We start from the raw sequence: 22892 nt of genomic DNA, 5'->3' as shown, positions 1-22892 counted from the left end.
GTTGCATCGAGTTTTATATCATAATGTTATGTTTGAAAATAATTCTAACCTAAATGTTTCGCTATCAGGAGCGACCGTAATTTATGATATCATAATTAGTCATCCGTATTTATGTGTATGTTTGTGTGGATAATTCACGTCAGTATATTGAACTTACTTGTTATGTATTTTACTAGAAGATATATTGTCATTGCAATTTACGAAAGTATCTTCGAATTAGAAAGATGTACAACTTAAACGTCTTTATTGTCTTATGTTCTATTTCAACAATTAGTTTGGTACGAATTAAATCTTCTCAATCAAACATATGTATGTATTTATAATAATATTTTCATTTAATTTTTGTTGTTATACAGGGTAATATACCGATTAAGACGAAATCTTACTGTGAATTCAATGAAGAAATCTTTAGTCATTTTTATAATTTAACTAAACTATCAAAACCTGGAGAGGATATTGCAATTCATCATAATTCTAATGAAACTATACGAATGCAATTATGTTCACCATTGATAAAAAAGTGCAATGGGAAGGATGGATATTCTATATGCCTAGAAAAAAACAACAAAGAAATAGGAATAGGTAAATACATCTTTTCTTATTGTCGTGTATTTTATAAAAACAAAGTATTTAATTTCTATTATCTTTATAGGAAAAGTAGTACCAAGGTTAGTAACTACATCTGGAAAGATACATTTTACATTTAATGGTGACAAATGTAAACCAGGTATCAATTATGTAGTTCATGTTATTATGATATGTGATTATTCTATAACAAGTCATTCAGTACCAACTATATTTAAACAAGCAAGTAATTTTAAATATATTTAAAATATATGTTTGTCATTATAATGCTTTTTGTCTTTGACATGTTAATGTAATTATTATTTACAGGGAAGTGAATTATGTCAATTTTATATGATATGGAAAAGTGCTTTTGCGTGTGCTAATAGAAAAGAAATAAATTGTACTGTGATTAATCCTTCTGATGGTTCTCATTATGATCTTTCACCATTGAAAAGATATTCAGAAAATTATGTTATATATGCAGGAAAAAATACCTCTCTCGAAATAACATTGAATGTTTGTCATTCTGTAATATTTGGATATGAAGCAATCTGTCAAATGAATTCAGGAGCTTGTCTTCATGATCCTATAGAAGCACCTACATTAGGGTATATGTATAAAATTTATTTAAAAAATATAAATTTTTATTAAAGTAATAAAGAAGTATTTATAGATGTATACATCGTTTTAAATTCAGGTACTTAAATTTGGGAGATGTTCAAAAAACTCCTGTATTTGATTCCTCCAATCATTTGCAATTGAATTATGAAGATGGAGCTATGTGTAAGAAAGAACAACAGAAAGGGCAACAGAGAGAACATATTCGAACAACTATTACATTTATCTGTAATTTAGAAGCTAAAGTGAGTATTTTATCAATGAACTTGTTACTTAAAGATAGCGATTAAAAAAATTATATGTAGTTATTATTATAATTACTTCACTAGGATACACTTCCAGAGGTAACAGAAACTGATGGCTGTCATTATCAGTTGAAATGGATTACTGCAGCTGCTTGTAGTTTAGAACAATTACGTGAATATAGTGCAAAAACAGCTGGAAGATGTACTATAAATAATCCTATTACAAATTTCACGTAAGAATTAAATTTTCTATTTAAATAATTACATTCAGTTAACTTCTAACTTTTCACAATAATTTATACTCTTTCGTGCAGGTATGATTTACAATCTTTAATGAATAAAGATTTCAATGTCACCTCACTGTCACAGGGTACAAAGTATAAGTTTAGAGTATGTGGAGCTATTGCAGATAATACATGTAAAGCAGGAACAGGTTAAGTATTTTGGTATATACAATTAAGATTTTATTAAACTAACACTATATATTGTGAAATTCAAAGGTATTGCAATTTATTGATAAAATTGTATATGAAAGAGTGAGATGGTAACTTGTTTCGTGAAGAAACAACTTATGTCGCCATCTTAAGAAAGTTCCTAAAAACTATTATCTTTCGTACTTTAATTTATCAACGAATTACAATACTAATACTAATGTATTGTACTCAATGAGCTTGATTATCGCTACTTTACCGAACTGGTATGAATAACTCTACATATCGAAAATACATGCATAGCATGTATTGTATGCTTTTTATGCATTATTTATTTATATATATCTTTGATATCATCACTCTTTGAGAAGTATAAATATAATAATAGAATGATCCTACGATGATAATACTCAATGAACTTCATATTTAATTGTTCTTAAATAAATTAAAATCTTTTAGAAAAAATAACGTTTAATTTTTGTTAATAAATAAAATATAGTTGGAATGGCTTATAAATATTAAAACTCACATATTTAGGAGTTTGTCTTAAAGAAAATGGTACATCTCTGGGTATGGCTAACGCAAATCTGATGTGGCAGCAGAGTGGACCTTACTTAAATTATACGGATGGTGACAAATGTAACAATAATCAATACCGTCAAACATTTATTGCATTTTTATGTGGACCTGAAGGATCATTAAACGATCCAATTATTATGGAAGAAAATCCTTGTCAATTAATTATTCACTGGAATCTTAATTTGGTTTGTGAAAAAAGAGTAAGTAATAAATCAGAAATTGTTTATGAAGTTAAGTATATTAATTTTCAATATTCTGTGATATTTTAATAAATAAAATATTTCATTTTAGATCAAATGTGCCACTGTAGATAATGAAATTAATTTAACTCCTTTAATAAGTTCGACTAACAATTATATTGTAAAAATAAATAGTACTATATTTTATATAAATGTATGTCGACCTATAATACCTACTCCAGACTTAAAATGTGCACACGGCAGTGCAATTTGTAAAGCTTCATTAAATGCTGATAATGTACTTGTAGAAGAAGTTGTAAGTAAATAATTAACTATGAAATTGTATACTTTCGTAAGAATTATTAATATATAATACTTTATTTTAGAATTTAGGTTTTCCTAAAGAAGCGCCACAAATAAATAAAGATCAAATAACTTTGCGTTACCTCGAAGGTTCGGCATGTCCAGAAAGAATGGATACTAAAATTTCATCAGTTTTGGTATTTGTTTGCGATGATAGAAATGAAGTACGAATTTTTAAATTATTTAATATTCACGTTTATAAAAAAATAAATTATTTGACTTTTTCATAGATATATATCAAATACATTATTTTATTCTTAGGGGTTGCCAGAATTTAAAGAATATAATAATTGTACATATACTTTTGAATGGAAAACTAATATTGCTTGTGGAGCTATCATGGGCAACTGGATATCACCGTGTATAATAAAAGATCGATTTCTTTTAAATCAATTCGATCTTTCTTTATTGTATAAAAAACAACCAATACATTATGTGAGTCTTCATTCCGTTCAAATACATTAATTTTTATCTTAAAAAAAAAATAGAATGTAAATTATTATCAATTAAAATTATAGGTGCAAAGTAAAGAAAAAAATTACAGTATAAATATTTGTGGAACACAAGAAAACTGTAATGGCTTCGCAGTGTGTCAAGGATCCAACAATTATGGATCTTTATCGAATGTTATTTTTGATTATAATCGAAACAGTATAAAACTTGAATATTTCAATGGCAGTAAATGTTTTAATAGTAAGTAAAAAAAATAAATCTATATTTTTTTACGATCCATATGAATCTTTGATTTTTTTGTTATATTTTTATATTAACTGTTACAGGTTCCTATATGTCGGAAATCAAGTTTATATGCAATGAATCGATTGAAATTGGTGAACCAAGGCTGTCATGGGTAAGTAAAATTACTTCTTGCGTTATTTTACTTTTAATTTTATTTATTAAGAGATTCTTTCAGTTTGTTCGCTTTCTGAAACTAGTTCGTACTATTATTTTTCTTATTTTTTAAAATCCAAAATATACACTATAAATATATTGAATGAAAATGTTGAAAATATATACAAATGCTTAAACTATCGTTTTTCTAAATAAAATCGATTCGAATATAAAGATAATAAATTGCATATAAAATGATAGTCAATGTGAAATGATTATTATGTACATGGATAAGTAATAATAGGGTATATAGGACTAGCTTACATTAATGCGTAATATTGCATATTAGAAATTAAGAGTTGTTCCAAAATTATTATATTTTGTATTAGAGTATTTATATTTAATTATAATACCTAAACAAATATGATGATTTTGAACAAGTCTTGCTCAATATTTCTATATGTTTTTTTCAACGATATATGGATGATTTCGTTGAAAAAAAATATAACTAAATAAAAAAAATTATACTAATAATTAATATTATGATTACATTGTTTGGATTTCAGTCCTTTCAGTCGAAGTTTGAATAAATTCAAAGTTATTCATGTTTCTTAAAAATTATTAAAAAACACAGATAAATCGAGTAACTTAGAATATCTCACGGGCGTGATTTTGATATTGCACTATTTTGATATTACTTATTTTAGAATTAAACAGTAGTGCATTGCATTTTATTTATCAAGTTTTTATGGATCGCTTCGCATTCTGGTACAATATTGAATCTCTTACTATCATTCAATTTAGTTATTTCATTTTCATCGTTGTTCCCGTAGGGATCTTTGTCACTTTGGTCACATATGAACACTTTAAGTGAATCCGCCGGTGGAGTAGTCACAGCTGGTGGTGTATCAGGGATTCCAGATGGATATATCAATTCTTTCTTTTCTCCATTGATTTGTATAAAAGGATAATGTTTCTCAAAGATTTTCTTTTTAATTAGTTTTCTCGTAAGTTCTGGCGGATGTGGTAACGCGTATCTCAACTTATCCCAAAACCACGGATCGCCCCATTTAACATACGTATTCATATTAATGTAAGCTTTGAATTCAGTATCCAAATTATCCATAGGGCCAATATCACCGTATAAAATTAATATAACTCTGGCTCTACCTTCGTTCATAGCTTGGCTGTGAGCTGCACGAAATTCCATCGCACCCCAAACACTTTCTAAAAAGTTAGGTGACACTATAACGATCGTTCTCCTCGATTGTTCCACTGAACGTGTGATTTGTGTTGGAATCCATTCACCTGCTAGCCAATCACGGTAATGCAAACACAATTTGTACGGTCGTGGACCATTTTCTAACTTTGGTACCAATTCGTTTACAACAAATTCTTCGTCTTTATGCGAATAACTTATAAATGCATCATATATCTTTTCCTTATCTAATTTGTCTTCTGTGACGAACCATAAACAACATTGACGGGCGTATAACCAAACTTTGATTTCTCGTTGGTATTTGTAATATAGTGCTACTAGTCCACCGATAAACAAACACAATAATGCGATTGTAAAGCTTATGCCAATGACTATCACTGTATCGATTGGACAAAAATCATTAATAGTCATTTCCAACATAGAAATATTCATGTTATTACACGTGACTTTTCTTAAATCAGGAAGATCTATTAGTTTCGATTGGATAAAGCTAAGCAAGTCTCGTGCATCGCAGTCGCATTCCCATGGATTCTTATGCAAAGTAAGTTTTTTCAGTGAAGTCATATTCTTCAAGTAATCCAGTACGTCCAAATCAATCCTAGATATATTGTTATTATGCAATTCTAATACCTGAAAATGAAGAAGAAGAAGAAATTGATATTGTAATTCATTTTTCTATCAGATAAAATGAACAAAACTAAAATGAGGTATACCGTACTTTGAGATTTTTTGGTAATTTGTCAAGTGAAATTTTAGTGATATTGTTGTTAGACAGAATTAAATCCGTCACATATTCTGACCCTAAAAGTTCTGTAGACGGTGCTTCTGTTAAAGCATTTCCAGTAATATTCAATTTTATATGATAACCTTTAATAGGTTTCAAATCGTTCATTTCTGCCTTGTCGATCAATAGTTTAGGCAAATTTGTATATGAGCAATCTATTAAACGAGCTTTATCTTCCGGGATTATCCAACAAGAACAATTAATTGGACACTTGCTTTTAACATACAAGTGTTGTTCCTCAACACATTTTAAAGTCTTCGAACGTAATCGACTAATTTCTATTTCGTCTACTCCATTTGGTTCGACGCACGTTAAATTTCCTGTTACAATGTGAAAGTAATTTTGAACATTTGGATGCATTCTACCCTCGAGAAAACGCAAAAATTGGTACAAATTACAATCACAGAGTAAGGGATTATGTTCGACGTATATGATCACGTCTCGTGGAGTCTCTTGAAAACTTCCAATAATTTCGGCTTGGCCCAATAAAATGTGTCTTATTTTATTATAAGTCAGATTGACTTTAATTTCTTTCGATACGAATTGCAAATCTTCCATCTATAAAGAAAAAAAAAAAAGAAAAGATAAATAACATAAAATAATGATTATTCAAATCAAAAAGTTTGTTTCATTTTTTGTTCTTATCATTTTGATTAATGAAGTACTTTAGAATTTATGTTGAAATTGAAAAATTATATTCACCGATATGATGTTTATGTCGTTGTAACTGAGATCTAATAATCGTAAATGCGTGCCACTTATCAACCAATCGTTATATATTTCCGATACATTATTGTTAGATAAATATAATTCTTCCAGCAAATCACATTTATAAAATGGTGACACATTAACATTCTGATATTCGGATGAATTCAATTGAAGCTCATTGTGAGAGAATTTAGCAACTCGTAGATTTCTTACGTAAGTAAAAGTGTTACTGTCGATGGTTTTTAATTTATTTTTTTCCATGTTCAGTTCAGTTAGAGATTTCAAGCCTTCGAATAGATGTCTGAAAGATATTTAATTTGTTAAAAACATAAAAATAAAAAAAATCCAAATTTATATTATATAGACTACAAAATAACGTACCTAGATAAAGAAACCATACGATTCATAGATAAATCAAGTTTAGTCAATTTGTTCATGTCGTCAAAGATTTTATCAGGAAGAGTTACAATGTCATTGAAATTCAAGTCGAGTATTTCAACATTTTCTAGACCTTTAAAAATATTCTTTGGTAAAGTAATAAGGAAGTTTCTATCTAGGCTGATATTCTTCAACGACGACGCACCCCAGAATAAATTTTCTGGTAGAATTCTCAGTCCATTTTTTTTCAGCAATACCAGTTCGAGCTTCGTCAAATTTGCAAAAAGATTATCTGGCAGGGTGGTCAAGTTCCTGTAATTGTCGGTCAATTTTACCGTTTGTAATGCTTTGGTTTGGCTAAACAATCCTTCCGGTAGTGAAGAGAAATTATTAAAAGAAAGATGAAGTTTCTCCAGTTTTTTTAATTGATCAAAAACGTTTGACGGTAGCGTCATTAATTTATTCCTGCTTAGATCCAATGATTGTAATGAGACTAATTTGTCGAATAGTCCTATTTCGATTTCCGTCAATTGGTTTCCCCAAATATTTAGAAAATTAAGTTTTTCTAATTTATCAAACATCCCAACTTTGATCGTCTTCATTCCATTGTTGCCTAATTCAAGTTCTTTGAGTTCCGGAGTGAAATCGAAAATACCAATTGGTAATTCGAGATTATTTTCGTGTAAGTCAAGGCGCTCCAATTCGGGAAAATTCATCAATAAATCCTTTGGGACCTTCGAGAAACTATTACTAGACAAGATTAATTTTTTCACCATTGGAAAGCCTTCAAGTTGCTCTCTCGTTAATGTGTCACTAAGATTATTGAAGGATTGAAAGAGTAAGCTGTTGACGGTTTCCACTCCCATTTGTTTGGCCACGTCTCCTAAACTGATGTTTTTTGATAATCCGCATATTCGGAAGAGCAGCGAATTTAATTCCTTTCCAGGTAGTGTGCTCGTAAAACGAAAATGTTCCCATCCTTTCCAATTTTGACAAGTTATCTGTTAATTTAGCATTAAATTTCATTTAAAGAAAATAAAAGATCGATCAATTATTAACTATTTTTATAAAATATTACGTCTAGGGACTTTCCAATTTTATGGTAAATATTTAAACAAAAGTTTTATAATACGATAAAATATTTGTTAAATGAAATTATTAAGCACTATTTATTTTATACTTCTAATTCTAATACTGTTATTTCTTAGTATTTATAATATACGATTGTTTAAATAATTTACGAATGAAACAAAAGATTTCTCTTACATAAAAATAAAATTCTAATGAGTATATACCTGCAAGTAATCCTTCGGATGAATGTTTAGGATGAATTCCGAATTATTCTCAGCTTGGCAATAAATTTCAATCTCGTTCGAATAAGTTGGTTGGCATGTGCAATTATCATCTCCTTTACATTGAGAAGCAATAGTATTAGTCATTGAAAGCGCAAGGAAAAAAATCAACCAGATTGTGGTGATCATTGTACGTTATCAATGATTTCGGGATCCACTATGAGAGAAAAGAAAAATCATATTGAAAATAAAGGAAGGGAAGGAAGAAAAAAAATGAAAAATGGGTCCTAGTAGTCTAGTAATTACAAATGTTTATGTTATAGAATGCATTTAAAATCGGAAATAGTTTGTTTCGCAGCTTTGGAGATAAAAATAATGCTTCCTCTCTTAAATGATAAGCCGATATTCATTCCCTTTGTTATTTTTTATACCAACTTTCTACACTTTGAGAGTATATATCTATATAGATATATATATATACATATATAGGTATATATCTATATAGCTATCTGAATATATATATATATATATATATATATATATATATATTCAGATTCATATATACGTACGTACGTACTTTTAAATGAAAAAGTGCAGAATGGACATTTCCATTGTGTTGATGTTATTATGACGTTGCTCCTATCTTTCGTTCGATGATTTTACTTTTGTACCGAATGATACCGATATGTTTGACGAGCATAATAAATAAGCCAAGATTATATACTAAGAAATTTCTGCATTCAAAAATAAAGAAACAAAAAGAAAGAACAAAAATACACATCATTAAAAGCAGAAAGAAAAATAGAAAATTTGGAAAGAGGGAGAGAGAAAGAAATATATCGATAAACTATCTCTCTCTCCCCCGCCCCTCCCCCCTCTCTCTCTTTTTCTTTGAACTACGTCATTGAAAAAGTATTCGAAGTTAGAAAAAAGAATAAGTTAATCGAATTAAAAAACAAATCACGTATCCTTGTTCGCATCGATTCGTAAAGATAGATCCGGGTAACGGCCTGGTATGCGCGTATATTACTTTTTCTTATACGTACATACGTGAGACGTAAGGATTAAATATCATTAAAAATTTTCATTAAAGCTAATATAATTAAAACGTGATAAATTAGAAATAGCACACGAGTGTTATCATTTTGTTCTGGAAGTGTTTGCACGAAAAGAGTGATACGCCTCGAAAGTATATGTATGTAATGTACATATCTATATATTGCATGTATATACGTACTTTCGTAAAACACAAGTCAACAATTTAACGTATCCTTTATGTTGCTGTATACGGGTCGTAAGAACGTAAATGAACTGTTGGTAAGATCGTACGTGACATGAAAATCGAATGAACATGTTTGGATCATACTTCATCTTTTTTCTCTCTCTCTCTCTTTTTCTCTTGTTACTCTTGGCTCTTATTCTTTTTAACTAAACGATGTTTTTTTCAAGTTGGAAGGCATAACGACTGTCATTATGAATACAAGAACCAACGAATAATTACGCCATAATTTCATTATATAAGTAAAAGAGAAAGTATGATACGATTAACGAGTTATACACACATATATATATATATATATATATATATATATATATATATACACACACATATCCATTCTATCTATCGATAAAGTCGGTGATTTACTATTTCTACATCGTTTGACGAAAATCTTGGAATTTAACCTGTACTGTGACCTTTTGTGTTTTCTTTTATTTTTTTTTTTTTAATCTTTTCTTTGGCTCGCTTATTCCTCTGATTAGATAAGAAATTATAAACAAAAACAAAAGTGTCGGTGGATTTGTTAAGTTTGTTATATTCCGAAATTTTCTTTATTTCATAAATCACTGTCAAGGCACGATAATTATAAACACGTTTCATTGATTATGATCATCGATTTTAACTTGATGGCTTTCCAAGTAAATACACATCGTATATAATGTAAAAAAGGTCAAGAAAGAGGAGCTAAGCAAATTCAAGGTCATCTCTAGCCTTTCATTCGGTGAACGGTTCAATTCTACGAAGAATCCTGTTGAGAACGATTGTCAACAAGTCAAATCAAGAAATGTTTTCGGAAATTGTCCATTTATTTTCCTCTTTACAATTAGAATAAGTTACTTCAGAAAAAGTTAATATATAATTATTTCTACGATTATATACGATCATCAAGAATAGATTTAGTTTTTCGTGTTTATTTAAAAATTGAGAATTATATAACTTGTATTTCTATAACCTACAATGAAATAAGATTGTGAACGTTTCAATGATTGATTAAAGGAGTAGAAAAAGAAAAAGAAAAAGAGGAAAAAGGAAAATGATATCTCGTTTCTTGTAAAAATTAGTATCTACGTGACGATTATCGATCTTGATCGATCATTTTAATTGGTCATAGATAGGTGCAATGATTGTGATTTACGATTTCTTGAAAATGATTAATAAACTTGGTAGTTTTTGAAATACATAACATCTCTCTTCTTCGGTGTTAAAAAAGAAAAATAAATATATAAAGTGAAAGGTTAACAAAAAATAGAGATTAACGAGAAAAATAGAATTACAGTGTAACGTACCCATAGTGTCCTTATAGAACATCCGATATTATTTTTAAACGTAGGATAAATAATAGAAGTGATGAATATTTTAGTCATGTTTCCTTGAATTGCGATTTTTCTTCTTGTTTTCATACAGATTATATAAGTAAGTATTAGTTTGTAACATCTCGTGAATATACTCGTTATACAAATCATATTCGATACGTATATATCTATACATATATATATATATATATATATATATATATATGTATGATTACACGTGTAATTTAATTTTAAGAAAAATACGAGTTTCCAACTACATTCATTCATTCGGCTTTAATAATGATAAGTACTAATTCAAAGAATCGAGCTTCTTATTATGAAAGAAACTTCAACTACATCTCAGTGTGCGATCAGTCAATTGTTATCAAAGACACGAGTGGTTTATAATTTTTAACAATTTTTTTATTATGGAAATAATATCTATTGTTACATATATATACTTTTGGTGGATCAAAAGATCTTAGATTTAAAAAATTAATTACTCTTTTTCGAAATATTTTAAGCTAATTTTTTTATTTCTGATTTTAAATTCTGATCTAAAACTACAAGACTTATTTATAAAAATATCAGCATAACTAAAAGCCTAAAATGTCTCGAAAAAGAGTAATTAATTTTTAAAATTATCTAAGGAATTTTGATCCACTTAAAATCTTCTGGTGATACTCTCGTATTCTTTTCATAGACAATACTTATAGACAATACAAGCATTATTTAGTATTTAACAAAATATGTGATTTAATCGATGATTAGAGATTTGGTTCTTTTTTTAATAGTTCGATTGAGAACACAAATCATTATTAATTGTTGTACGTCGTGTATTGGTTTTGTTTTTTTCTTGACGCATGTGATCGCTTCGTGACGAGTCGTCCCAGTGGTTCTTCCTAATATTTTATTACATGTCGATCTTCATGAAAAACGTTAAATTTAAAATTGAATGATTAACAGTTATTAAATATAAATTCTTTAGCTTAATTGCCATGTTATTATTTATCGAGATCCCTGAAATCTGACAATGTAATATTATCAAAAATATTAATGTTAACATAGTATAAATCGTATTCCAAAGTAAGAATGTACAAAGTTAAATATATAAATAATAATGTAGATATCTACTCGAAGAATGTTGTGGTTGTAGGTAATGTCATGGGCAACGAAGATAGCTTATAGCTATTGATTAGCTTATAACTATATTGAAAATGAAATTGATTATAGGTGCGATTTTGCTAGATTTGAAATGAGTATTTTTAAGTATTACACTTAATTGTTAAATATATACGTTCAAGAAGTTCAAATCAGACGAAATCTCGTAAATGCGTTTTTATCAGTCATTGAAGTTATACCTTTGGTGATATTGGTACGTAATTTAATCGGAGGAATCTTTCTAGCGATAAATAATCTTTTTTGTTTTTTTGTCTTTTATTTTTTTTTTATTTTTTTTTAATTAAAAAAAGAATTTCGAATCTGATATACAAATATCATAATTACAATTTCGCTATTACCACTCTATAATAAATATTATATATTTAATCTTTTTCACCAGTACAAGGACAACCTTAAAATGTGTATTGAAACTCATCACTTATACAATAATGGATTTACTGATATATATCGTCTAGGTCGACGATTAAGATGACCTATATGTTTACATACTCCAAACTTCGTATCGCGTTAAGCACGACATATATATCCATACGACATACAAAATAGAAAAACAGGAATCGATAAAAAAAAAAGAAAACAGGAGGAACGACAAAAATGATGATAGATAAGGCCAATAATCTCCTTTAGATGTTTTCTAATTTCCATTCGCAAAACGTATAATCTTCTTGCATGAAGTCGCTCCTAGCTTGGGAAAGTTTGCCAAATCTTTACTCGGATCTAAATACGCGGAATTAACGTTTTACAAAATATATTTATTGATACATTTCTTTGTTTGGCCGGTAAATAATAATCTTATTCAAATCTTGCTCGTATTCTTTGAATTATTATATAACAATAACAATAATAATAATAAAGATCTTTTACATAAATATTTTGAAATGTTATCAAAGTATCGTATCTGAAGATCGAAAAAAAAAATATAGGCAAATTTATTTGCGATTTACGCATGCGTGATCGATAAAATATAATGCTTTTCTAAGGAATACAAATATCACACGTTTCTTGGAAAGAAATGTTCGCAAAGAGAGTAGGAGAGAGAGAGAGAGAGAGGGAGAGTGCGTGCTGTGTAACGTAGTTTCGAGATTACATGTGAAGTTCTATCTTGAACAATGTTACAATAGATCTCATGATTTTGTTTCCTGTATTATATCGTAGCTAGACACGTGACCATTGACTAGAATACTAAAAAATCTTCAATGGCGATGTCATACAATCTCGTAACTATTGCCTATTTTATTATAGTTACGAATTTAAAATAATTTCGAACGGAAAATTAGAAAGGTGATATTCCTTTGAAAATAAAAAAGATAAGAGAAAAAGAAGAAAAATGTAAATACGATTAAAAAAGCGAATATTTCAGCAATATGTGATACCAGTAAAAAAACCGGTTTTTCTCATTTCTCGTGATGACGTGAATCAGAGATCATGATTTTATACTACTCACCAGAATCAATGTAGACTGCTATGTCTCGATCATATGTCCTCGAAGCTGTTTAGAATTCCAATTGTAAACAGTTGATCGGTAACATTGCGTGCAGCTTTTAATTTCTTTTGATACGTATTTATTATCGTAAGAATGATAGTTTCATATAATAAATGATAAAAATCAATTGCAAAATCTCAGATAACTAGCATGACACATTTGAACGCACGGGGAAAAGAAACGGAATGAAAAATTTCGCAGAACGGATACATACTACTACACGTCTTAACGTAGACTGATGATCTCGTCTCGCGAACGTTTAATGTACTTGCTATACAGTAGGCCGTCACGTGATCCACACTACTGACGCGCGTCATTGGGTGCTGCTCCCACGTGACCCGATAAATGGAAGCGCTCGTAAAATTCGTATATAATATAAATCAACGATTTATTATTTACAAATTAATAATTATTGGAACGATTTTTAATGGCTATTCTTTTTCTTATGAACATTTTTGATAAAGGATTTAACAAATTTCCGTGTTGTATTTTTTTTATAGCTGTTATAAAAAAGAATTATTTCTTTTTAACTTTTTATATACATATGAAATTTCTTTGTGAATTCATAGATAAATGTTTAAATAAATACATCAATGTATTTAATAAAGCTATATAATAACTTATTTAATTTAAAACAAGTCTTAAAACTTTTATAAAGTTTATGAATATTTTTGGATTGATAATTTTATAAATGATTCAGGAAATTCTGTCGAACATGTGTTGGTTATTTTTCTTTCAACGGATATTACATGTAACAAAAGGGAAAATAAATTAATTCTAAAATAATTTATGGTATACCTAAAGAAAAAATGAATACTTTTACAAGGCGAATGGCAAATATCTTTATTATTTTAAAATTAAATTAAAAATAAGTGTATAACGTTTTTCTTCTTAATTTATAAAGAAAAAAGTTTATATACCAAATTTTTTTTCTAAATGTCGTCTAAGCGTGAAAACCTTTTCTTCTAAATTCTAATGTCTTTGAAAACTATGATCCTTCGAAATTTATGTTAAGCCATATGGCTTAGAATAATAAACATTTGCATGGATTATTTTATATTTCCCAGTATAGAAAATAGATATACCTATTAAAATTTACAGAGTTTTTCTGTAAATAAAATAATCTTGAAAGAAAATTCCAATGAATTCTGCTACATTTGAAACAGTTTTAACACATGTCTAAATCAAAAAATAATTTACAAATGTTGTTTTGTATAGGGGCAAAGTATAAAAAAAGAAAAAAACAAAAAGAGAGAGAGAGAGAGAGAGAATGTGTGTGTGAGAGAGAGAGAGTGAGTGAGTGAGTGAGTGAGAGAGAGAGAGAGAGAGAGAGAGAGAGAGAGAGAGAGAGAGAGAGAGAGAGAGAGAGAGAGAGAAAATAAATCCTTAATCACTTGATCGAACAATGAGAAAACATATTTGAAGAATTTCTTTGAAAACCTTCGAGATTATATTTTTCTTTATTACTTTCTTCATTAGTTTTCGTTGTAAAGTCCAATTAGCATACCTGTGGCTTAAGTTTTATTTTTCTACCATAAATGCACCTCCAGAATTTCCATTAGTTTCTGGATTTCCCAAGCGGTTGCCGATTATCATTAATTTCGGTTTATTGCCTGACTGTAAAAAATGGTGGTAAAAGCAATTTAACACATTCGCTACCCATGGAATTAACAGAAAACATTATTGCCAGTCAAGTAAAAGTAATGAAATTTTGGTAAACGTTATTTCAGTATAAAAATGTTATTTTCTGTTATATTATTATAACAATTGAATGAAATTTATTTCCAATACTTATTAAGTAAAATGGAAGCCATTTCTAAAAAGTTTCGAAGTTAATTTATTTAGGGTGTCAAATATTTCAGAGTTTTGAATATTTAAAGTGTTATTTATTTTAGGACATTACGTAAAAAATATGCACTTTATTTTACTTTGTGTATTCACTTTTTGAAAATAGATTACAACCATAATAAAAGTAAAGACTTTATTGAGCAAATAATAATATATGATAAAAAATATAAAAAAAATAACTCCTTGAATATTATAATTACAGTTCTTACATCTCAATTATTTTTTCTTTTATTTTACAATTACCAATATTTTTTTAGAGGATAATAGTTGCAGTTATACACATTAGAATGGAGAGAAGTACGCTACAAACTTCCAAAAAAAATCGTCTTATTCTACATTCGATCTTGTTTTTTATACATACACATTTTCTAACGGAGATCTAAAAAATATCGATGTAGTCGATTATAGTCATAGTTGCAGTAGAAAATTTGTTAGTTATTTAACTTCATTGTATTATTTATCTTCAAAACTTCTCTTTTATCTGAAAAAGATAGATTACGTGGTACATACATATGTATGTTTGTTTAATGTAAAGTTTTTATTTAAAAACATTAGACAATGCGGTAACCATGTTTTTGATTAGGAAATACCAAGCATGTAACAAATAAATGACTATCATAATGATAGCGAATTTGTTAACACGTTTGTAATACACGTATAAATAATTTGTAAATATTAATTTTCCAAAGATTATCATTCGTAAAAAATGGTTCGACGCGATGGGAAAATGATGAAGTTCTTATTGACGATAATACTTCCCATTATATGCAATACGAGAAAATCTTCTGAACAAGCAAATATTTCTTAACAAGAAGCTTTTAAAAATTCTAAGAGACATTTGAACTTCTTATCGTTGTATTTACATTATATCATTTAATACTCGAATGACGAAGTAAAAAAAGAAAGAAGGAATTACAAAGTTGCGTTAAATTATTATTCTCGTTTTAGATATCTAATATATCTATTGTTTTTTTGTTTTTTAATAGGAATCACAGTGTAGGACAAAATTTGAATGGTACACAAATGTAATTTGTATTAATCAATCCAACATGGAATCGAAATTTATTTTCGCAGATAGACAAGAAAACATTCAAAGTACTTCTAGTCATGGCAAGTATCTATTGTCATTTTTATATTAAATTAAAATAATTAATTGTGTAAATATGGACAAATCTTCGATAATTATTCAAAAATTAAATTTTGATATTTTCAGCGGGTCTGATAGCTGGTATCGTAATTACTATATGTATGTTTCTGCTAGCTTTATTGTATTATCGAAATCCGAATAAAAGAGCCTGTTTGCAATCCTATTTTAATTTCTGCAATTCCAGAAGAAGAAATGGCCGCGTTCAATACTGCAGGGTATACATGATAATTTGAATTTAATTTATGATATGTAAAAAAAGAAAGATTTCAATGTAAATTTTCTGTAAATATCTTAAATTTTATGTATCGTTCTATTTTTAGGTCGGCACTAATGAGCAGGCTCGTCTTTTATTAGATGCTAGTAATGATCCAACGCAGTGTCAATCGGATAGCGACGACGATCTTTTGGATGCATAGTTGTATTATTAAAATAATTTTTTACATACGTTTATTTAAAGAACAAAATGATGCGCCAGTGCTTAATATCTTTTAATATTTTAATTATATAATATACACTATTCTCTCATAATAATTATATATATATAATTATTAATATATAATTATTAATCTTAAAAGTATTAATAATTATATACATATATATAATTATTAATCTTAAAAAGCAAGTACATGTTACCGATAACTATTATAAAAGAATCGCACATGTAGATAATGAGAACTAATTGCGAAAAAGAGCGGTAGCAATAAATTGGGTAATGTTATTGTGTAAAAATGTTGATTTGTATTATAAATAAATATTATTTACTCTAACGAAGGAACAATTTTTCAAAACAAATAATCTTTTAGACTAAAGATTGACCATCTAAAGTTTTAAAACTTTTATCATCTTGTATTATGATTAGCATTGTTCTTCTATGATGGTTTATGTCTTAATATGATTTATATCTTAAATTGTTGACTGAACCTGCAATAGAAGAATGAGGCTACGCAATACAAGATAGTACTCACATGGCTAAGTTTAAGTATCACATTTAATTTCATTAAGTAAATAAAACTTCAATTATAAACAAATTATCTTCAAACGCATGTATCGTTTCTTATGTTTATTTTTCAAAAAGACCAAAAACATTTATTATCACTGTATTTAAAAACAGTAACATTTCGTTATAATATTTTATTTGGAAACATTTAATATATATATGATTTTAACAATACATTTACATACACCTATATGATTATCAATAGAAATAATATTGATTGTTATTCATTTGTTGATTTGTAAATTTTTTTTAGAAGTATAAAGCAAAGTAAATGCATTATTTATACAAAAAAAAACAAATAAAATAAAAAATTATGTAATGAAATACATAAATAGAAAAATTAGTCTATACCTGTACACTGACATATAAGCTGTACATACATTTATTACACAAGCTGTACATGTAATATAAAGGAATAATTATTCTCATTTTTTAATCGTTTTCGATTTATGAAGCAAAAATTATATATATACATATATACATATATACATATGTGTATATATTATATTTATATATATATATATATATATATTATATATATAATTGTTGCTTTATTAATCATAAACGTATAGATACATATACATATGTATATATGTACTTATGTGTTGTAATCACGTAATAGGAATACAACTCTATTTTTTTTTACATTTTCCTATTACATTTTGTACATTTGTTATATACTTCGGAGACATATCATTGTCCTATGGTTGCATTAAATATTTAAACACTATTGTAGTTTTACATATATGCGTATTGAATAATTTTACAACAGTTTAAGAATAACAATCAAAAGCTAAATCAATTCTATAATATTTCTTTTATAAACAATTATAGTAACATTTTAACTAGATAATTTCGAATAAATCTTGTCAACTTCTGCTATTACATCGACGATTATTATCCATCTTATTATCTGTAATCAAATAATTATAATCTGCACTTTATCGGAGAACCTACTATTCGTACATATAAAAATTTATATTAGGATAATTTCATTATTTCGAAATCGATCAATTTTTTAAGTAACATTTCTGTTTTTGTACCAAATCAAATATGCAATAGTAATTAGTCTCAAATAGTAAGTAAAAGGATCGAACAAACGTTTTATCGAATTAATTGTTTTTTTTCTGTTCTATTCAATCTTATATTTTCGTGATATAAGTTGCTTATCATTCTTTTATGATTTTCATCGAACAATGATAATTACAAAACAGTCTAAAATCAATAATATACATAATTGAGATTTTCATTGTGTTTGATCAAGAATAGGTATTACTATATTTATTACTAACAATAATTGATCACTGTGATGTCAAACGATCATATAACAAGCAGATATATGGGGACATACGCGGCGTAAGTATCGCGTGCACATACATATATGGTTAAATTTAATCGATATTTATCATGTCATAAATCATATTGTACTGATGTATACTGAAAGAGAAAAATTCAAAGAATGTATCATAAAGATCCTTTTACGTACGCCTATTCAGGATTAAAAATTAAAGCATATATAATTTTTTACACAGAAATATTATTACAAAACATTATTGAATTCGAAAGGAATTATTTGAAGAACAAAATTAAAGTATCATTTCATAATGATACATTCAATATTTGTTGAAAGTCAAAATTTGTATAATCTGGATGATATACATATTAAATTAAAATTACTTAATATATTTACTTATATAAAAATCACTTATATGATAACAAAAAATATATAAAATAAATATAAGTATATCTATGTCCTTTTGTTTAAATGGTATAAAAAATAGATAATACCATTTAAGATTGAAGATATTTTTCATTTTTGCTAATGCATAAACATTTTATAAAGATATTATGTTGTTAGAATTATTGATATTGTAATTTTGTCCCATCCGATCGCAAAAAATACCTACAAAGGAATTATACTTGATATATCGATTCTGTATTACATAAATTGATAACTTTTAGTTGTATTTAGCTTATTCTAATGTATAAAAATTTTTCATACCAACCTATGGATACTACACAGTTAGAATTCAGAAACCAATTTTTTTTTTTTTATTCTAATCCACCTTCCTCTTCTAATTTTGAGAGGAATTTTGGTACTCTGTAGTTAGGCTCTACTTGACGAGCCAAGTCTATTAGGCATAATAATTTCTTTATACCGATAAATATACTAGAATCAGAAGGAAAAAATAAGTTATTTTTTTGTATATAAAAATAAATAATTGTAATTTAATAATATATTACCGTTTTCCTTGAAGTTTTCCATGTAAAGATGCCATTTCTTGTTTTGTGAATAAATCTACTTCTTCCAAGACATTCAAGAGATGTTCGGGTGTAGATAAATTAGGAACGTGAATGGTACTACTAAATGCTGATAGTACTTCCATATCATCCAAAACTTGTCTGTAATGAACAAATGAAATATATTATGTAAGTTTAAATATTTATTTGTTTGTATATGATAAAATATTTACCTGCGACTTGAAGTGCAAAGAATCAATAATTTACGACCACGAGGTGGTTGCTTCTTTAATAAAACAAGAAGCGCTTGCAATGTTAAATTTGAGTAACGTGGACCAATAGGACCATAATCTAATAAACGTTCAATATTGTCAACCAAAATGCAACTAAGTTGCGAACGATATGCATCATCAAATACCTACAATATATTATTGTGTATAATATTTTAATTTGTTTATCCATGTTAATATAAATTAAAATAATTATATTACCTTTCGTATTGACAGACATTTCGCAGATTCTGTGAAGCCAACCATGTCTTCTGGAGTGCAAACCTTAACAAATGGAAAGTCAGAATTCTTAGCAATTTGTGCTGCAAGAGCTGTTTTTCCACTGTTTGGAGGTCCTTCTAAGAGAACTGATACAAGACCTGAGCTTTCCGCGGCACGTGCTTCTTGTATATAAAGCATACCATCAGATAGAATTTCAGTAACTGATCTTCCCCAAGAAATAATACCGCGAATAAGTAAGTGATCAAGAGCTTCTGCACTTGTACCAAATGCCTAAAAAATTATTCAATGAATATATTAGTGTGTGTGTATATGTATATTATTATTATTATTATTATTATTATTATTATTATTATTATTATTATTATTATTATTATTTCATTTAATTTTGATGAATTGTTTACTTTTTTATAATTTAAATTTACTTACTGGCTTAACGTCATTTTCAAGAGCATGTAAAAAGTCGGATCTAGCAACCATAAGTTTTTCCATTGCAGCTGGGTCTACTTCAACTTTACTTGAAGCTTTGATTAATCTATTCATGGCTGTACTTTGGGCTGCTCTTACTAGACCTTCTAATTCAGCACCACTAAAATTCTTAGTTTTTACTGCCAATTCTTTTAAATCTACATCAGGTGATATTTTCTTATAATCCTTCATTCTAGATGTATGAATATTAAGAATTTGCAATCTTCCATTTTCATCCGGTAAACTGATTTCCATTTGTACCTTTAAATATCAATTATTAATGTAGACATATATGATGTTAATATATTTGCTTATATATTTTCTTTACCTCCAATCTACCAGGACGTAAAAGAGCTTCGTCAATCATATCTCGTCTATTGGTCATACCAATAACAAGTATATTATTTAATTGTTCAACACCATCAATTTTTGCAAGTAGCTGATTGACGACTGTATCATGCACTCCAGTATTACCAGCTACACTGCCTCTAGATTTGCAAATAGCATCAATCTCATCAAAGATTATAATATGTAATCCACTGTTTGGACCAAGCTGCAAGTGATTTTATATTATAATAATTAAATTCTATAATTGCAATTATTGATATATAATATTAAATAAAGCACATATACCCTCTTTTCTTCATCTTCTGCATCAGCAAATAATCTTCTAACATTAGCTTCACTTTCTCCAACATATTTATCTAAGATTTGTGGACCATTAACTATTTTTGGTTCTCTTGCATTTAACATGGTACCTATCTGCCTTGCCATCAATGTTTTTCCTGTTCCTGGTGGACCATAAAGTAAAATACCCTTAACGTGTTTGCAACCTAATTGAGTTACAATTTCTGGTGGAAAAACTCTTGATGCAAATGCTCTTCTGAAGATAGCACTGAACTCCTTATCTAAACCACCAATCCCCATTTTTTGAAAATCCCAATCTGGATTAATAATTGACTGTCGAACAACTTTCCCTTTTGCTTTTCCAATAAGATTTATACTTGAATTTTCTGCTTTCTCAAATTGTATTACAGTATCACCCAAGCAACGACCCATTTCTGTCTTTTTTGGTGTTGGATTCTGCCCTGATTTAAGAGCAGAAAGATCAGCAGCTTCTAAACTTTTAACAACAAGTCCAAGCATTTTTTTGTCTTTAAATTGAAATACCAGCTGCTGACCCACGGTGAATGCCTGTCCCGAAAAGCGCAACAGGAAATCTTTGGCCATCTCATCTGTATTATATGGTTCCAAAGATGTCCTAGAAAAAAAAAAAATATATATATATATATATATAGAATACAATATAACATCTCTTGTTCGATAAAAAAACAGATATTATTATCATAATGATAAACAAGACATACGATTTTTTTTGTAAAAAGTCAGCTTCCAACACAATAGTACATAAGCATTCAGAACTAGATGTTGGATCAAAGTAATAAGGTCGAACTTCAATATCTTGTCCAAGAGAAAGCGTAGCCCACTTTCGTTGAGGCAAGCTAAATCCAACAGCTCCATGAGGAACCTCATGATGATGCTTCACAGTAAACACGAAATGCTGATTCGGACCAGTGGATACTTCTATATGTCTAAAGAATACATATAAAATTGGTTAGACTGATAGAATAATTGATTGACATCAAATTTTTTGTATATAATTAAAATATAATTTTACTTCACATCCTCTGGAAAGTCATCAGGATTAATAATAGCACAGTTGGTGAGGCTAAGCTCATCAGTAGGACATCTCAATGCTTTCATCCGCTGTAAAAAGTTATAATGAATTCAAGTTAAATTTAGTACTTTATGTGTAATAGAATTTATGTACAGTATTGATGTAATACAAGACAGGTCATTCAACTGTCTCATTAATAAAAAAAATTAGTATATCCTAAAATAACAAAATTTTATTTTATTTCATATATTACAAACTTGAATATAATGAAATTGTTTTAGTATAAATCAATAAGCAAAGTTTAATATTGAACTTACCATAGCTAACGTTATATTTGACAGGAACGTGCAAACTGAGGCCCCTATGTAGTATGGAACCTGCAATGCAGGCGAGTAGTACTACCGCTACTCATCCATAAAAATCCCTACTACTATAAAATATATATTCTCTAAGCTAAGGAATTGTATTACTGGAATGAAATATTTTTAATGTTTCTATGATTATATAACGTAAATCAATGACTTGTGAAAAATTTTATATGACATTTTTAACGATTGAAGATATTGAAGTATAG

The 22892-nt window shown here is 27.9% G+C and overlaps 3 protein-coding genes across 7 annotated transcripts; 1 reads left to right on the top strand and 2 right to left on the bottom strand.

Moving 5' to 3' along the window:
- Positions 1 to 54: 54 nt before the first annotated feature.
- LOC124432869 (cation-independent mannose-6-phosphate receptor) lies at positions 55 to 17192 on the top strand. 3 transcript variants are annotated; one of them, XM_046982185.1, is made up of 16 exons: positions 55 to 278; positions 357 to 582; positions 653 to 807; positions 895 to 1175; positions 1265 to 1430; positions 1515 to 1663; positions 1745 to 1863; positions 2399 to 2640; positions 2732 to 2935; positions 3006 to 3146; positions 3244 to 3417; positions 3501 to 3675; positions 3762 to 3832; positions 16265 to 16388; positions 16492 to 16640; positions 16746 to 17192. In XM_046982185.1, the coding sequence occupies exons 1-16, from the start codon at positions 225 to 227 to the stop codon at positions 16839 to 16841; spliced, it is 2526 nt and encodes an 841-aa protein (XP_046838141.1). In that variant the 5' UTR covers positions 55 to 224; the 3' UTR covers positions 16842 to 17192. The 3 variants fall into 3 exon arrangements, with proteins under 3 accessions (XP_046838141.1, XP_046838228.1, XP_046838320.1); XM_046982272.1 differs by lacking the exon at positions 55 to 278 and having other exon boundaries at positions 457 to 582; positions 653 to 668; XM_046982364.1 differs by lacking the exons at positions 55 to 278; positions 357 to 582 and having other exon boundaries at positions 675 to 811.
- Positions 4173 to 13790, bottom strand: LOC124431553 (protein toll). 2 transcript variants are annotated; one of them, XM_046980004.1, is made up of 6 exons: positions 13392 to 13790; positions 8198 to 8411; positions 6906 to 7903; positions 6519 to 6825; positions 5751 to 6374; positions 4173 to 5662 (listed from the first exon to the last, which is right to left on the bottom strand). In XM_046980004.1, exons 2-6 carry the CDS (start codon positions 8381 to 8383, stop codon positions 4523 to 4525), a joined length of 3255 nt encoding a protein of 1084 aa, XP_046835960.1. In that variant the 5' UTR covers positions 8384 to 8411; positions 13392 to 13790; the 3' UTR covers positions 4173 to 4522. The 2 variants fall into 2 exon arrangements, with proteins under 2 accessions (XP_046835960.1, XP_046836768.1); XM_046980812.1 differs by lacking the exon at positions 13392 to 13790 and adding an exon at positions 9432 to 9641.
- Positions 17193 to 17395: 203 nt separating the features above from the next.
- Positions 17396 to 22780, bottom strand: LOC124433055 (vesicle-fusing ATPase 1-like). Of its 2 annotated transcripts, XR_006944430.1 has the most exons (12): positions 22636 to 22780; positions 22319 to 22407; positions 22008 to 22232; positions 21274 to 21901; positions 20969 to 21193; positions 20602 to 20901; positions 20155 to 20445; positions 19897 to 20081; positions 19667 to 19825; positions 19429 to 19592; positions 19211 to 19325; positions 17396 to 18335 (listed from the first exon to the last, which is right to left on the bottom strand). XR_006944430.1 is itself a non-coding variant. In XM_046982627.1 (11 exons), exons 1-10 carry the CDS (start codon positions 22636 to 22638, stop codon positions 19475 to 19477), a joined length of 2223 nt encoding a protein of 740 aa, XP_046838583.1. In that variant the 5' UTR covers positions 22639 to 22780; the 3' UTR covers positions 17396 to 19325; positions 19429 to 19474. The 2 variants fall into 2 exon arrangements, 1 of the variants encoding a protein (XP_046838583.1); XM_046982627.1 differs by having other exon boundaries at positions 17396 to 19325.
- Positions 22781 to 22892: the final 112 nt, after the last annotated feature.

This window comes from Vespa crabro, chromosome 1, assembly GCF_910589235.1.
Source record: "Vespa crabro chromosome 1, iyVesCrab1.2, whole genome shotgun sequence".
Lineage (NCBI taxonomy): Eukaryota > Metazoa > Arthropoda > Insecta > Hymenoptera > Vespidae > Vespa > Vespa crabro.
Note: the sequence above shows the minus strand (reverse complement) of the source record. Positions and strands in the feature narration are given on the sequence as shown.